Source organism: Apostichopus japonicus, chromosome 6, assembly GCF_037975245.1.
Source record: "Apostichopus japonicus isolate 1M-3 chromosome 6, ASM3797524v1, whole genome shotgun sequence".
NCBI classification, from domain to species: domain Eukaryota; kingdom Metazoa; phylum Echinodermata; class Holothuroidea; order Aspidochirotida; family Stichopodidae; genus Apostichopus; species Apostichopus japonicus.
In genome coordinates this window covers 9135624-9152534 of record NC_092566.1, presented here as the reverse complement: position 1 = coordinate 9152534, position 16911 = coordinate 9135624, and the positions used below count along the sequence as shown (strand labels likewise).

Genomic DNA, 16911 nt, shown 5'->3' with positions numbered 1-16911 from the left:
CCATCTGCTAAAAACATATTTCTGTTCCCTGCTTGATTGGCCAGAGGCCAAGATCTTTAGTTTATACTACTGGTTATTCCCTCGATATCTCCCCTTACCTCTATACAACTCTTGGCATTATCAATAGCCTCCTGATCTTCTGGCGATGGTGCTTTCTGTTGGGCGGTCTCGGCGGTCATGAACACCGAGAGGAAGGAGAGGTACGATTGGTCGGACCTGTCGAAAGAACGAAAAAATGAAAGACATCCGTCACCCATCCGTCAAACAACGACGTTAGCCGAACATAGATACGTACAGTCTATCCTCTCTCTTCGTACATTAAACGAGACACAAACCCACCCGTGATCATTTTGGGTTATGCCGTAACGTAACTAGAATGTGCCAACAGACTGAAATCTCAGGTTCCCTCTAGGGGAGATCGATCGACAATCTACTTATCGATGGTTCGAGATCGGCAACCATAGAGGAAAATTTTACTTTTGTGAGAAGACCGTCGGATATATGAACATGTTTTGCTTACTTGGCAGCCGTCGGTTCTTCCTGAATCAAGGACACGGTACCCTTCGGGTTGACAAAGTCCTGTACCTCGATCATGTTCTTGGGCAAGAGTTTAGCTCGAAAGAGTTGTAACATGCAGTCCAGGAGGTTCTTCCAGCCTTCCCCGAGGATGTCACCGTGACGATGGGCTAAGCTGAATACCATCTTTGCCGCAAGCTGGGCTTTAGGGTTGCTGCCAAAGAGTATTGCTAGGGTTTCTGGGGACTGGAGGCAGAAGAAATGAAAAGAAAAGAGGGTTACAAAATGCCACAAAAAATTAAAACATTGTTAAAATCAAGAACATTAGGATTTTTTTATTTTTATATTGTTGCTTTTGGCTTTTACATTTTTTGCCTTATGGATCTTATATATTTAATATTTTGGTTTTTGTTACTATTAATCATTACTCGCGATCAGTACGACTATTATATAGTTACTATGGTAACATGTGGTAATCAACATTCTGACAGCTTTAGATGGGGGGGGGGAGAGTTTGATAACTGTTAAAATGAAAATTGAATTGAAATGAAAATGAACTTTAGTGAGTTTGAGAGACACCAAAAAAGAAAGTTTTATGTTAAGATAGCAAATGAGTTTTGTAGACAAATTCCATTTACTGAACACATTCAATACCAATAAGGGTTCTGATCTAAGTGCCCAGATTATCTTTTGGGATTTCAGGATTTCATGTAGACAAGTTAAATGTTGAATCACATACTTCAGGGGGTAGGTGTGACATGGATCTTGCGGGCAGCAGTGAAATATCGTACCAATAGGCCACCACAGCACTTAGGGATGTAGCTACTCCCGTGAAATGGAAATGATTACATTTTATGGTCAAATCAAAGATCAAAAATCTCAACATGTGCATTGTACATCTGTTACATTGGAAAAACCTCATCAACTGTAGACCATAGACCTCTGTACAAATTCTCCAAAAGTGTGCAAATATCATGTTTTCCATGCCATGTTCCACGTGACACTTTCAATACGGTAAACTGAATACCTTTTTGAAGAAATATAGGGCAAAGGGCCACATGTGGCCAACAGGAACACTTTGCCAAAAGCTTGTGTTTGTTTGCCATGGACATGTCCATGGAACAGCTTTCATTCAAGGTGGAGTGGATTGATTCAAGTAACCATGGTCTTGCTCATAATTATTAAGTGAAGACATGTGTGGGGGGGGTGGGGGAGGAGAGCGGTGTGAGTAGACTGTAATTGACCTTTAGCTGTAAGAAAAAAAACTATGAGATTTACAACGATGGAAGAACTTTTGCATTCCTCCGCTTCTGAGACTAGGGTGAGAAGAACTGTCGACTCTGTTGTGCGACACACCGTAAAGCCTCGACCTGTAGATATTCGCAACAAAAATTTCACAGGTTTACAACTCGAGCAGCTTGTGGCGAAGAGGCTGTTCGTCGAATTTATCTTACCTCTGGAGAATTCAAGAGCGTCGAGTACTTGCAGATGGAGATGACTAAATTATCAAAGACGTCAGTCAAACAGTAGTGAGCAGAAATCATTGCACATTTCCTGAAAGAAAGATAGATAGAAAAAATATATTAAGCAGTTTACAGAAACAGAACCAAAAAAAAATGCGGGACACCTCCTTCTGTCTAGACAGGGAACTATTTATACTAAAGTGAACTCTACTGTAGTTGCATACCTGCAGGAATCGAAATTTTCATTTTGATATAACGTTTGCATTAAAATACTTGTCTTTTTTAAATATCGCCATAGACTAACCCCCCTGCCACCATTCCAACCCTCTCCTCCAGATACTCATGTTTTCAAATGTCCGTTCGACCTTTCGGAATCCCTTTGTAAGAGAAACTGGATTGAGTGAGAAAGGACTTACCGGAAACCTGTCAGGGCCTTTTGCATAATTGTGTCGTCCGCGCTCTTGTCGTAGACGTAGGACAACGCTGCCACCGTGGCGCCCCAGGTCAGCAGGAAGAGATCCTTGTCGTACATTCCCCTGCGGGTATGGAGGAAGCTGGCATCGGCAGACAGCCCTCTCTTGAGCAGACACCGCCACAGATAGTTCTCCTTGACCAGACCTGTCTGTTCGGCTGGCATCACTATCTCTTCGGACCTGGGGAAAGGAACACGGTAAAAATTTAACATCGGTTCCAAGGGTTATCAAAGTTTAGAGTGCTCACAATTGTTACACGTTACCAACTCCTGGATGCCCTTAACCGAGGAAGTATTCCCAGAAATTTAGGAGGGTTAAATTACTTGAAATGGTTAACGCAAATGAATGAGGAAGGTTAACCTAACGTCTCTTGAGGACGTTAAATTACATTTCTTGAGGTGAAATAATGTGTCTTGAGGAGATTAATTTACATGTCTTAAGGTTAACTTACATGTCTTTAGGTTAAATTAGGTGTCTTGAAGAGGTATAATTACCTGTGTTGAGGTCAGCTTACAAGTCTTGAGGAGGTTAACTTACGTGTCTTGAGGTCAGCTTACAAGTCTTGAGGGGATAACTTACGTGCCTTAAGCAGGTTAACATACGTGTAAACTTCTGTGTCTTGAGGAGGGAATGTTAGTCTTTATTTCAAGCGGTGAAGCACAAGGCAATCATTTTGAAGTTGTCAAGTTTGCTTTTAAAATTGGTTTTAATGCTACTATGTAAATTGTCCGGCCAACGAAACAGTGGGGATTGAATCAAATTGCTGACTCACTCACCAACATTCACTTCTTGAAAAAAATTTCTAGAAGGATGTCTTACTTTGGTAAACTGCAATCTTGTTTCAAGAAATACTTGTATCCTTGGAGAAATTTCTGACCAAACCTTAAAAATAACTCATTAACACCCTGTATCTGTCTCTTAATTAAAAAAATTCCAGATTGAAACAATGGAAGCTTATCTATCACAATTATCCACCCTCCTGTATTTCTGCAAAGTCATCCTTGATTAACGTCAAGGTGAAGACGTACATGAAGAAAGATAACACCTGAGGGAATGAGACCATTAAAGGATTTAGCGATGACCCAGGAGGATCTGAAAATACGTCAAGACGGTAGAGTTGATCCGGGCACTGTGTGTGGTCGGCTTAAGAGTCTAACACAAATTTAACAAATCACGTGTGCGATCACGATCGTCACAACTGGATGTAAACATTCGTGTTAAAGGGTTTAGCGATGACCCAGGAGGATTTGAAAATACGTCAAGATGGCATAGTTGATCCGGGCACTGTGTGTGGTCGGCTTTAGAGTCTAACACGAATTTAACAAATCACGTGTGCGATCACGATCGTCACACAACTGGACCTAAACATTCGTGTATGTGACCTTAACATGTTATTTCTTCCTGGCAAGGTCGGACAGTTTGTTGCCATGGTGACACTTTCAGATGAGCTCTGTTTTTTTGTATATATATATATATATATATATATATATATATATGTGTATATGTTTATATATATGTTTATATATATATATATATATATATATATATATATATATATATATATATATATATATATATATATATATATATATATATATATATATATATATATATATATATACTTTCATAACATTTTAAGTCATTGTTAATCAAAATATTGATGCGGTATCTGGTCCGCCACTTGTCAAAATATCATAATAATAATGTTGAGGGAGACAGGAAGGAAAGAAGGAAGTTGTTTAGCATGATTCAGAGGTGTGCGTCAGACGATTCTCAAACTACCTTCATGGACATGACAATGATTTCATGACTATGCACAACAAATTTAAGCTACATCCATTGTTAACTCTGGAAGTGTGTGGTAATCATTGAAAAATTGACTATCTATAGTTTAACAATTCATTGATGGTTGCAAGTCTGTGTGGAGATGGTTGAAAATTTGACTATTTACAGTTCAACAATTCATTGAGTTTGTGACTATGCACAACAGATTTAAGTTACATCCATTGTTAACTCTGGAAGTGTGTGGTAATCATTGAAAAATTGACTATCTATAGTTCAACAATTCATTGATGGTTGCAATTCTGTGTGAAGATCTTTGAAAATTTGACTATTTAAAGTTCAACAATTCATTGAGATCAAATTGCACTACAGCCATCATGGAACAAGTGGAAGTATAATTAACCAGATTCATACCAACAGTTCAGGCTATCAACCTCCATTGACCTACCTATCATTTGAAAAAACTTTACCACTCCAAAACAGACACGTCCTAATGCAGATTTTTAATTTGATCGAGCAAAAGAACAGCAGCCTGTTGCTGTTACGTTAACAAAAACCTGAGCTGCCTGACAGTCGGTTTAAGACAATCCTTGAAAGATAAAATGAGTCAGCTGCTAGCTAATGAATTCTGTGAGGGGCACCAGTGAAAAAAGACACAGAATATTGTATGCTGTGTACTCAGTGTGCACTACCTCCTTCTCCTTTTTAGCAGTCAGACATGGAATAATTTTTATTTTTGCATAGTTTTGCACGGAATTTTGCATAGTCTTGAAGGCTCTGAACGTTCCCTACCAAAATACTATGTTTCCCTGTGTACAAAAACTGCTATATATCTTTGCACTTGTTCAGCAATTTGCATAGCAATTTGCAAAGCAATTTGCGATGCGATACCGGATCAATTTCCCCCTCCCTGAGTCATGAAATATGTTGAGCATGGTAAAAAAAAAAAAAAATTCACAAAATAGTCAAAATTGCTACAATGAGGTAGAGTTGCAATGTACTTTCTGTACACAGAACCAAGACTGTTCGTTTTTGTATTTTGTGTATTAACCAAAATTGTTACGTAAAAGCCAAACGGTGAATAATTCCCTGTTCCATGCGGATCATACTCACTTGATTGCATTATAAATTTCTTCCAACATTTCCTGGCTAAAATCAGTCCCTCCATTGACCTTCTTTAGATTCTTTCTGAATTCCTAAGAAAAAAAAGAGGAAATTTCCAAAACAAATGTAAAAGCAGTACACGGACACCTTTTATTTTGCCAGAAACTTTGATGCAACACATTAACGAGATTATTTTTTCTACAGTTTATAATAGGGAACAGCTAGGTAGGGTCCATGTAATGTACCTCATTGTAAATGCAATACAAAATCTGACATTTTCTTAGTTTTAATTTTCCCTTACTGATTCTATTCCCTTCACTACTCATCCTGTTTCTACATTTTTTTTTATGGAAATATATATCTCAATATTTTGCCATTGTATGAAATATTTTTTCTCATTTCTGTAAAGAGCTTGACCAGTGTTATTTCATATAGTATGCATGATCAAATAATTCATGCATTTTGCATACATACAACTGACACTATTAGTGATAAAGGTTGGGCTATTTTAAAATAATATTCTCTAGTGAAATAACAACCCTTTGCCATTTCTGTGACCTTTCGGCCTGGCTAGAACTAACCACCAGCATAGATTTTTAGACCTCGCAGGTAAACGTCAACTCAGACCAACCACTGTGACCAATTTCATTGAATATTGAAAGGTTTTATCTGGCAAAGAATTTAAAAAAAACCTTGAAATAAACTTAATATCTATATTTAGCAACAATGTAATGAGACAGGCTTTTTACAACTAGTAGTGTGAAGTATTTTCCCTCAGATTGGTCAAATGTGTGATCTGTCAGTTTTGAGTCGCGTGCACAGGATTTCAAAGTTTGGGGGAGAGTGGAGGGGGATGGGAGACTAAAACTGGAAATTCCCCTGAATGATTTATGTATGAGCACAACCTTTATGATGGGCTGGGGGCCGGCCTTCCTGGGCCCAGATGGGTGGTTTAATCCTTCAGTTCTACAAACCAGAAGGCTTAAATCTTCACCAAAACATGTGCTAGTTGTCTATTCTTGGAAGTGTGACACTATCAGTGAATAGTTGTATGTGGGGGGTATGGGGGGGGGGGGGAGAGAGGGAGCGGAGGGGTTAGAGAGACTAAGTTTGAAAATTCTCGACTGATTTATGTCGGGGTGTCTTGGGCCAGTGGAGTGATCTGATTCTTCCATGACTGAACAATTTATTCTTGACCGACGATGTGGGTGTGGGGCTATAACCCTGAAAACCCACCCCCCTACCCCTCCACATGTAGGTTTGCTATTGCACCATCTCAAATCCCTACCAACATCGATGACAACAGCTGTTTTACAACCATTCTGCTATAAGACCTTCAAACCAGTCAAAGGTTTGAGCATTTATATGTTGATTCTGGATCTCAAACTGACAGGTTAAAGGTCAGCAGTAACCCAACCCCCCTTTACCCCAATTGTTACCATGCTAAAAGTTGCTCAAAGGTTCTATGAGTATTTTACCAGAGATTATATATTCCAAAATTATTCACACATCTTGGGAAGTGCTAAACTAAGGTGGGTGACTGTCTCAACCCTCCACCAGGGCAGTACCTCTCTGAATCTGGCAGCCAAAAAAATACATCCTTGTTGAAGTAGTTTTGAATATGAGTGACCGTTTTTTGGACCTTCTAGCATATTTTGGGTGTAATGATGACAAGCTACCAGGTTTATATACAGTCGACAGATATCACTGTGAGTGCGATGATGACCACTTACCGATAGGTTCATGGGAATGTTCTGCTTTTTGGCGTTGTGGTTGTGCTGATCCACGTTCAGCATGATGACCGCATACGCTAGAGTAAATGCGGCGTCGCTATCGGCAAACGGATGATGGTTGCAAGTCTGTGTGAAGATCGTTGAAATTTGATTTATTATTAATTATTTAGTTTAACGATTCACTGAGATCAATTGCACCACGGCCATCATCTCAGCTCAAAATCGGTGATGTAAATTGTCCAGACATGTCCACTTAGGTTAGGCGTGATATTTTTTTTTTTTTAAGATAATTACAATATCTGAAGGGAAACAAGTTCAAATGCTTGAGTTGGCAAACTTAATAGAGTGATATCAGATCAGCTGCAGGCTATTGGCATTAACACGATACACGGTAGTAGTCCACTTTGCGCAGTTGGTGCTGTCCAGAAATGTAACCGTATAATCACAGTCAGGCATAAGTTTATGGGTAAATCAAGAGGGGGAATGCACTCCCAAAAACAACGGAAAGCATTTTCTTCGCATATATTCTTCACAAGGGAGAACATCTCCCCGATGGATACTCGAGAGCAAAAAACTTGTGATAAAAAAATTTGGTGTAAATTTCTGACAGTCATTGAATATTCATAGTTATATAAAAACAATTGTCACATACTCAGTGGCCACTTCATTTTAATTGGTGTTTGCTGTTCATTACAAGAAGAAATTATGGCCAGTCGCTGAATGGAAAAATTTATGCATGTATGTCGAGCGGTTTAAAACCACCGACTGAAAAGTTACGAATGCTGGCACCAAAAATGATTTGTAACCTTAGCAAACAGAGGGTACCTTGGAAGTTGAAAGTAGTGAGGAAATAATGTGCCCTTACATGCCATGACTCAGCAAAATGTTCCAGCACATGTTGAATGACAGGTGCTTCTCCTGGAAGTCTGAAAGTCTCTAGAAACATCCTCAGTGACTCATCCAATCTGGTCTCTTCTAACTGGAAAGTTCTGTAAAAAGTGCAGAAATGGCTTCATAAATTGTTACGGAATAGAAAAAAAATGACTCTTTCCCCTTTAGTAGGCCTAACAAGGATCAAAGTTTTGTTTTATATATTTAACTACTACAAGGCCAAATTTCTCTTGAATTCCATCTCCTGGTGCTTTCTGGGTTTTATCGAATGAAACTGGGGTGTGATCCATGCTTTACATCGTACGCAAGAAACTGTGGCTTCTGACTGGTGCCCCTGGCTAAGAAATGGCTATGTAGGGATCGCCAACGACTAAAGGGCTGAAATTAGCTCAGTTGGTAGAGCGCTGGGCTTGTAACCCTAAGGTCACTGGTTTTGAATCCTGTTCTAGCCATACTTTTCTTTGCTCTTTGCCACTGTCTATAATTCCCAGTCAGTTTTCAGTTATTCATTTACTCATATCAAAGGGACTATCTAGTTACACACGCTGTAACTTTTTGAAAATTCCACACAGCTTGTTTTGCGCAAAATTGTTGACTTTTGAAATATTGCTGAGCCTCACCTCATGAATGCCTCCAAGACTTTGGCATTTTTCTTTGCACTCAGATATTCCCCAATAACTTTCTTGTCCAGTCCGGGCCCCTCCCTGATGAAGACGGCTACTTCGTCTGGGTCCATGGGTGTTTGGAGGATGCCCTTCTCTTGCAGATACGCGATGCCCTTGGATGCCTTCTGGTTGAATAACTCCGACCCAGTTGACATGACCTATGAATGAAATGGGGAATACCACATGCTGCAAAATTCATACAATTTTTTACAAAGCAATATCATATAATCATATAATATTATTAATAATAACAACAATAATAATAATAATCATCATAATAATAATAATAATCATAATAATAATAATAATAATAATAATAATCATAATAATAATCATAATAATAATAATAATAATAATAATAATCATCATAATAATAATAATAATCATAATAATAATAATAATAATAATAATAATCATCATAATAATAATAATAATCATAATAATAATAATAATAATAATAATAATCATAATAATAATCATAATAATAATCATAATCATAATAATCATCAAATCTTGGACATGACACAAAAGCTTTATTTTACCGAAAATCTAAAAATTATTATATACTTGGAATGAAACAACCACTCATCAAACTAAGACACTGTTGAAGATTTTTATTCTCTACAGATGAACATTTTATAAGCGAATTATGGACAACTCCTGGTTGAAATCAGCAGACCTGGTAGGCATTCATGGTAGGATCTGCACATATTTTACAGGCTTTTAGTATGAAACAGCGTCATAGGTGTAAACCAACATCCAGGCATTAAAGGAAGCTGTCTAAAAAATACTTCATGCAAACTTTAACAAGTTCAAATCGCCCTGACCTTGTTGTAACTCTAGAGCAGTGGTTCTCAAACTTTTTTATACGACCACCCCCTTCGACCATCTTGAACTGTCCCAATTCCCCCTCCCCCTCCCCTCAACCTACCGTTCATAGTTGGCTGCTCAAGCGAGCAATCAGATTGTCCGAAGATATGCATAAGAAATTAAATATAGCATACATTCCCTACAAGATGATGAATTTTCTCTCAAAAATATTTACTTTTTCCCCCTGGATGCCTTATTGTGCCCTAAATCGCTGTAGTGATGTGTCCTAATCGCCAGGGACCTCCAAATCAGTGCCAACAGCCCCCTACTCCCTGTGTACCCTGTAGAGCCCCCCTGAGACTTCCCAACACCCCCCAGGGGGCGGCAGAGACCACTTTGAGAACTACTGCTCTAGAGCAACAAATTTGAGTCACAAAGAGAGGGGTATCCAGACAGGATGCGAAAAAATGATGTAACTAACTATCGGGTCCAACTATCAGGTTAAAGTGATATTCTTTGTATCTTCTCAAACATGACAAACATCACCGGTTGCAACCCCAACGAAAGCCAACACAAAACTATGTGGTCAAGTCTAGCAAAGACACAGACGTTGATTTGTGACCAGAGTAGCGGGTCTTTTGAAGGAGATTATGGTCCTGCTGAAGTGCTTCTCGATGTGAGCAAATCCTCTCATGGGTTTGGTTAATATTTTTTTACATGCATGTTTATTAATGTGAAGAATACTTCTTTTGTATTGATGTAATTTCTTAAAAACTGGTAATTTAATGAATCATTATTTATCCAGATATAGTATGAGTGAGTGAGGGAGGGAGGAACATTTACCTTTTTCTTCTGCTTCAGGGCTATAATATCCTCTGCCGTGGGTAGATTGAGAGATGGAGGGTATCTACTTATCCGTCTCGTCCTCGTACCTATCGTCACTCTTTCATCTGTTGGAATAACGTAAAACAAAACAGGACTTATTGAAGCTGAATTACTCGACTGACATTAAAGGGAAATAGGGAATCCCGTTCTGGAGGAGGCAGACAAAATATGGATGATTCAAACATTCTTCACTGTTAGTTGAAAGCCCCACATCAATATCTCATTCCAAACTGTAGTCTAGATATGGTTGTTATAATGTAATCTATTTTCACCCAGCTAAGTCCTTTTTTACTACAGGGAGCGGGTCACAGTAGCGTTTATGTGATGTCATCAAGGAAGAGGGGTACTTTCTTATAATCAAATTATTAATGCTTAATCCTTTGAAGGTAGATACATTTGAAATGGGGGGGGGGTGGAACTTACCATTGCCATGTAGATCCCCCACGACACTGGAGACTTTTGAAGCCATACCATAACCGGAGGTAGGTGGTATGGAAAACTGGATATTGCTGGAATCTCCGTTTGTCCGTTCGTCCGTGTGACCCTCGCTGGTGACTCGAACCTTGATGCCGGAATCCGTCTCGGACACGAACGTGACCGTATCCTGACCTCTCTGACCGTTGACAGAACCGCTCATGGTCCGGTGCAGACAGTTGTCTTCGATGCTGTCTACGACAGCCAGTAGAGCATCCAAGGAGAGAAGGTGGGTTGTAAAGAGAGACCCAGAAACTGGAAAAGCATTCTGTAAGAGAAACAGGACATATGCACTGAGGGAGGCAGAGCAGGACCTGGCAGAGCAGGACCTGGCAGAGAGGGGGACCTGCACAGAGCAGGACCTGGCAGAGAGGGGGACCTGGCAGAGGGGGGACCTGGCAGAGATGGGGACCTGCACAGAGCAGGACCTGGCAGAGAGGGGGACCTGCACAGAGCAGGACCTGGCAGAGAGGGGGACCTGCACAGAGCAGGACCTGGCAGAGAGGGGGACCTGGCAGAGGGGGGACCTGGCAGAGATGGGGACCTGCACAGAGCAGGACCTGGCAGAGAGGGGGACCTGGCAGAGAGGGGACCTGGCAGAGGGGGGACCTGGCAGAGAGGGGGACCTGCACAGAGCAGGACCTGGCAGAGAGGGGGACCTGGCAGAGAGGGGACCTGGCAGAGGGGGGACCTGGCAGAGAGGGGGACCTGCACAGAGCAGGACCTGGCAGAGAGGGGGACCTGCATATTGGGAAAATGTATTCTATGTTAATCCCACTTGTGGTACTTGAATCCCTTGCTATGTACCTGTACCTGTAAATCATGTGCTTGTACTTGGCAAAATCATGAAGGGCTAATGGGTACTCATTCTCATGGCTTTGTACTCGTATAGGGCAAATTTTTGAAGGATTTGTTTGGTGTGGTTGTCCCTCAGACAGCCAAGTCTTGCCTTCTTTCTTTTGGTGGTCCAAACAGCATGTTTGGTTGTCCGAAAAAACGAAGCAGAGTAACAGAGAATGACCATGTTAAGTGAATAGAAACACCAGCAATCATAGGTCTACAACAGGGTTGTCCAACCTTTTGCAGAGGAGGACCACATGGAATGATTATGATGAAGGAGGGGGCCGCATGAACCCTACGCTCGATTTTTCGATTTTTTGCCCGAAGCCCAAGGCAACAGAATGTGAGCACTGCGCGTGGAGCGCACTGATTTATTTTCCTTCCTGATAAAACAGATGAATAAAGTCCAGCCGCCCCCCCCCCCTCCGCTGAGAGTGTCACACAAACTGACCTGTATGCAGTTTTTTGGACCCAGAAGGTTCGAATAATTGATTATATAGCTTCAAATTGTTATCAATAAATCTGCTCACTAAAATTTCGCACCGTAGAGCATCTCTGGCAGGCCGGACGCAACCCTGCGGCGGGCCGGACTGTGGCCCGCGGGCCGTAGGTTGGACAACCCTGGTCTACAACAATGTTTGTTTTATTTCAGTATCTCCAAAGTGAGAGAGAGAGCAATACCAATTTATCATTTTACCTCACTCGTGGTATCCAGTTACAACACAGTATAAATTTGATACATCAAAAACAAGTAGTCCGCTGGACGACCACCAAAGCTGATCTCGATCGTCTGGACAGAAATTGGGGTATCTTGGACCATTTGGACTACAGTCCTTACTCTCTATGTTGCAATCATAGTCATACTCATGGCATTGTACTCACATCACAAGGCCAATGTTTATGCACAAGTGGCCGGTAAAGATGGATCCACCCGATTGACTTGCCTACAAATTCATATTTGGCCAGACCGACCCCAAAAACTAGAAAATCATTCATTTTTTAGCAAGTTAGCTTGCTGTCAAGAGCAAGTCTCCTCGTTTAAAGGATTGGTTCAGGTATTTGACATGTCTATTTTGTATGAAAGAGCACAAAAAGAAAAAAAGAACAGCGAAGAAACTACCATGATAGCATGCTCTGTTAAGGAGATATGACACTTTGAAGATATCAAAATTTCTTTGAAAACGACTGGTGTAGAAAGACTTACTGTGAGGGTGTGACGTCACATCCTCACTTCCTTAACATTTGTGAATATATTTCTTTAAAAATTATTGAAATTTTTTAACACATTTGAAAATAATATAATCAAAAATTCTTCAGATGTTTAATCTCAAATACTTCCTTTGACAAATATGAGATCTCCTGACATATCTTTTGGTTGAAAGTAATGAAATCTCACAAAGACTTTTCAGGAATGTGAGGATGTGACATCACAGCTAGTCAGATTTCAGCAGTTTCTACACAATCTGATAAAACTTTACACTTGAATATCTCTTTAACCGAAAAAGATATTTGAACAGTTTTTTCACCATTGTGTTTCTTTTATTGTCCTCTTTCATATAACATAAACATGTATGACAACTGAACCAATCCTTTAACAGATATGTCCATTGCTAACCTTTTCGATAGCAGGAATGAATATTGCTAGCAAGAAATACTTTACCTTCGAAAGAAGCTTGGTGAGATCTTCAAAGAGATTGGAGCAGTAGACATCACAGTCATAGTTGATATACAGCTCCGCCACAAAAGAAGGAATACGCCACAACTGTGAAATATGAAAAAATAATAATAATAATAAAACAAGTAAAAAAATATAAAACAAGTAAAAAAAAATAAAACATGATAACTATAAATAGCAAAACATCATAAAACAAATAGCTGTCAATCATAATCTCTATATCATAAAGAGTGAAATATCAAAAATTGAAATGACAAGGCACAACCAAATTTGATGGCAGAAGGTTAAGCTGCACCGAAACAGGCAATAAATCTGTCATGAAAGGTTCTATATAAAACTTGCTGCCTGCTCTTTTATTTCTTTTTAAAGCTTGAGGTTCATATTGCTTCTCATCGCCTGAACATTTCAAAGCCCCCATGCATGGTGGCAGATATGGTCAGCTAAAGAGGCAGCAGTTAAAGCTGGACTGACTGGGGCACCAAATCTGCTCTCAATGCCTTCGAGCACCAGTAAATTGTCAAGGTGATTGGCGAGAAACTTGTAAGTTTGTATTGTATCTAGACCTGATCTACCACAGCTCCCAATAAAGTTTGCAGTGGAGACGGCTCGAACTGGCAACAGTTTATAATTGGAATAATAGTGACATCATATGGTTATCAATAGATGCAGCCAGCCCAGTAAATTGCAGGGTAGGTTGGTGGCAATGTCTTGGAGTGCCTTTAAAGCAACAGGCTGGACCATGGTATTAGCTAACAGCCCTTTGTTGGTCTTAATATGACAATGGCATTTAGAAAGATGGATGTTAGTTCCACTGTTACAACTGTTCCTGTACCAGCCACCTTCTAAACATTACATTACTGTGGCTGTATAAGGAAGAACTCAAAACTTCACAATTGGTTCTTCTACTTTCCAGAAAGCAAAAAATATTTGAGTCTTTGGAAACCAATTTTTTAAATCATTTGCCTCTTTGGACACATTGATGCTTACAGCCATCACTTGCCACATGAGTTAAATAACTTGACACATGAGTAAAATAACTTGCCACATGAGTTAAATAACTTGACACATGAGTTAAATAACTTGACACATGAGTTAAATAACTTGACACATGAGTTAACTCACTTGACACAAGTTAACTCACTTGACATATGAGTTAACTCACTTGACACATGAGTTAACTCACTTGACACAAGTTAACTTACTTGACACATGAGTTAACTCACTTGACACATGAGTTAACTCACTTGACACATGAGTTAACTCACTTGACACATGAGTTAACTCACTTGACACATGAGTTAACTCACTTGACACATGAGTTAACTCACTTGACACATAAGTTAACTCACTTGACACATGAGTTATATAACTTGACACATGAGCTAAATAACTTGACACATGAGTTAACTCACTTGACACATGAGTTAACTCACTTGACACATGAGTTAACTCACTTGACACATGAGTTACACATGAGTTAACTCACTTGACACATGAGTTAAGTCATTTGACACATGAGTTAACTCATAGAATAGAGAAGGGTTTCGAAGATGAACTATTTGTAAGTCAATGTGGACTGCCTTGATTGGAATCAAGGATTGTATGATATTATCGATTTAAAACAAAAAAGTACACAAAGGCAACCTTTGCATGCCCATTGAAATTTTTGCAATTCCAGAGTTTAAACTCCACCTGAAGAAAGGAGAAACTTGTCAATTTTTCACATCTCTGGCAGGGATTTCTTAGAGGAAAAAGAAGCCTGAGATTCATTTCAAATATTGCCTTTACCTGAACCAGTGTATCAACCGCCATCTCCCGCTGCTCGTACGATATCCTTGTAGATTCGGATGCAATGAGGTACATCAGCTTTTGTAGGAACATCTCCAACTGTAATTTGAGATGCGTCCGCATCGATTCAAAGAGCAGAAAGCAGACTCGCAGGGCTGAAGCAAATATAGGCAACCTGTCTGATGGTACCACCTGTTGGTATGAATGTACGTACGTGAAGTCAGATGCGTGTGTGTATTTAACATAATGTAACAGGTTAAAAGGGCCGGCACATGCCCCATGGAAAGCCCAACCACAGAAAACCCCAGCACAGGAATACACATAAAAATATACATATTGTATATATAAAATTAAAAAAAAATAAAATAACTAATAAAAATATAAATAAAACAAATAAACAACAAATAAAAAAATAAAATAAAATATAAAAAATAATTAAAAAAAGCACCCTTAACCCCATTAAATACGACCACTCTTAGTAAAGAAAGTATCAATATTTTCATAACATGTTTTTACTTACAAGCAAGGATAGATATCACTTCAAAATTCACTTTATTACTCGGTATGACAACGTATCAAGATCTTTTGGTGTAAACAAGCTTCTTGATTGAAGTGTCTACAACCAATCAAATCTATATGGGTGGTCACTGAAGCAAACTCAAGAAAGAAAATTGTTTACATCAATTTTTACCTATTTCTAACACTGATAAAAATGTCTACGATGTTAGTTAATTGTATGAACTGGTTGAACATTTTTTTTTCCAGAAAGTTTTCCACAAATTTCTGCATTTCTTCATGTCTACATATCCAACTGCAGATTAATTATTTGCCAATTAAAAGTGTGACATTTTCATTTTCATGGTTGAAATATATCACAAAGAAAATATATTTGTTCTGCTACCGAACAATTCTATAATCCTCGCAAAAGTACTGCGACACTTAATAGATGGACACCCTTTGTAAAGATGTTGGATTTTGTTTTAGCTCAAAATACAAGTTTCAGACACAACAAAACATCTCTACCTTCCCTACATTTCCTTTCAAAATATTGCACAGCAAAACAACAGGCAGCACTTGTTAAGCTTGATTTAGCAGAGAGAATAGGTTGCCTAATGTTTAATGAAAGATCTTAATATAGCAAAAAAACTAGGTCCTGCATGTAATGGGCTTGAGGAAGTTTATGCACTGATTGATAGACTTTGGAATTTGATAGATGCATTTCATGGAAGTTTCTCATCATGGACTTCCACCCAGAATGGTTTGCAAAATAGAACAGAAGAAAGAAAATAATAATTTCTTTCCTGAATACGTGTTCTCGATCAAATTATTATCGTGGCAAATAAAGGGCCTTTCTTGCGGGGAGGGGGGGGGGTAGGGGGTGGGGTTGGTAGACTGGGGAAAGCAAATGGTCTAAATATATCAAGAGAGAATTCTTACAGCAAAGATATTCTTGCACATATCATCCTTGACCAGACTGAGAAGGGAAGGAGAAGCTGATATATGGTCACTTCCGGTCTCCAGGGCAACAGTCAAAAGGCTCAGTCCCATATGCTTCATCAGCTCATTGTTATGCCTGTAAATTGAACCGTGAGAAATAATATAAACTAACACAGAAAAAAATGGGATTAGTGTTTTAAAAATAAATGCCTTGATAGTTTGGATTCCCTCACTCTTTTCTTTTATATTTGTTATCATGTTTTTAGCTTTCATCACCAATGATTTTACCAAACAATCCACAAATAATAAAAAGATTTTAAATCAACCTAATTAACGACTGTTATGATAAAAGGCAACAATTAGACAAATGATACA

The 16911-nt window shown here is 39.1% G+C and overlaps 1 protein-coding gene across 2 annotated transcripts in view; it reads right to left on the bottom strand.

The window, feature by feature from the left end:
- The window catches only part of LOC139968906 (Golgi-specific brefeldin A-resistance guanine nucleotide exchange factor 1-like), a 47486-nt gene that overhangs the window by 21620 nt on the left and 8955 nt on the right, over positions 1 to 16911 (bottom strand). For both annotated transcript variants that reach the window (XR_011793578.1, XM_071973519.1), the window contains exons 11-23: positions 16537 to 16672; positions 15100 to 15291; positions 13297 to 13398; positions 10746 to 11064; positions 10281 to 10387; positions 8583 to 8785; positions 7937 to 8060; positions 7072 to 7197; positions 5348 to 5430; positions 2396 to 2632; positions 1971 to 2070; positions 521 to 762; positions 99 to 216 (exon numbers count right to left, since the gene is read on the bottom strand). Coding sequence is in view for 1 of the 2 variants with exons in the window: in XM_071973519.1 (XP_071829620.1) it covers positions 99 to 216; positions 521 to 762; positions 1971 to 2070; positions 2396 to 2632; positions 5348 to 5430; positions 7072 to 7197; positions 7937 to 8060; positions 8583 to 8785; positions 10281 to 10387; positions 10746 to 11064; positions 13297 to 13398; positions 15100 to 15291; positions 16537 to 16672 (2089 nt within the window). In the remaining variant the exon portion in view is untranslated. The remainder of the gene's footprint in view (positions 1 to 98; positions 217 to 520; positions 763 to 1970; positions 2071 to 2395; positions 2633 to 5347; positions 5431 to 7071; positions 7198 to 7936; positions 8061 to 8582; positions 8786 to 10280; positions 10388 to 10745; positions 11065 to 13296; positions 13399 to 15099; positions 15292 to 16536; positions 16673 to 16911) is intronic.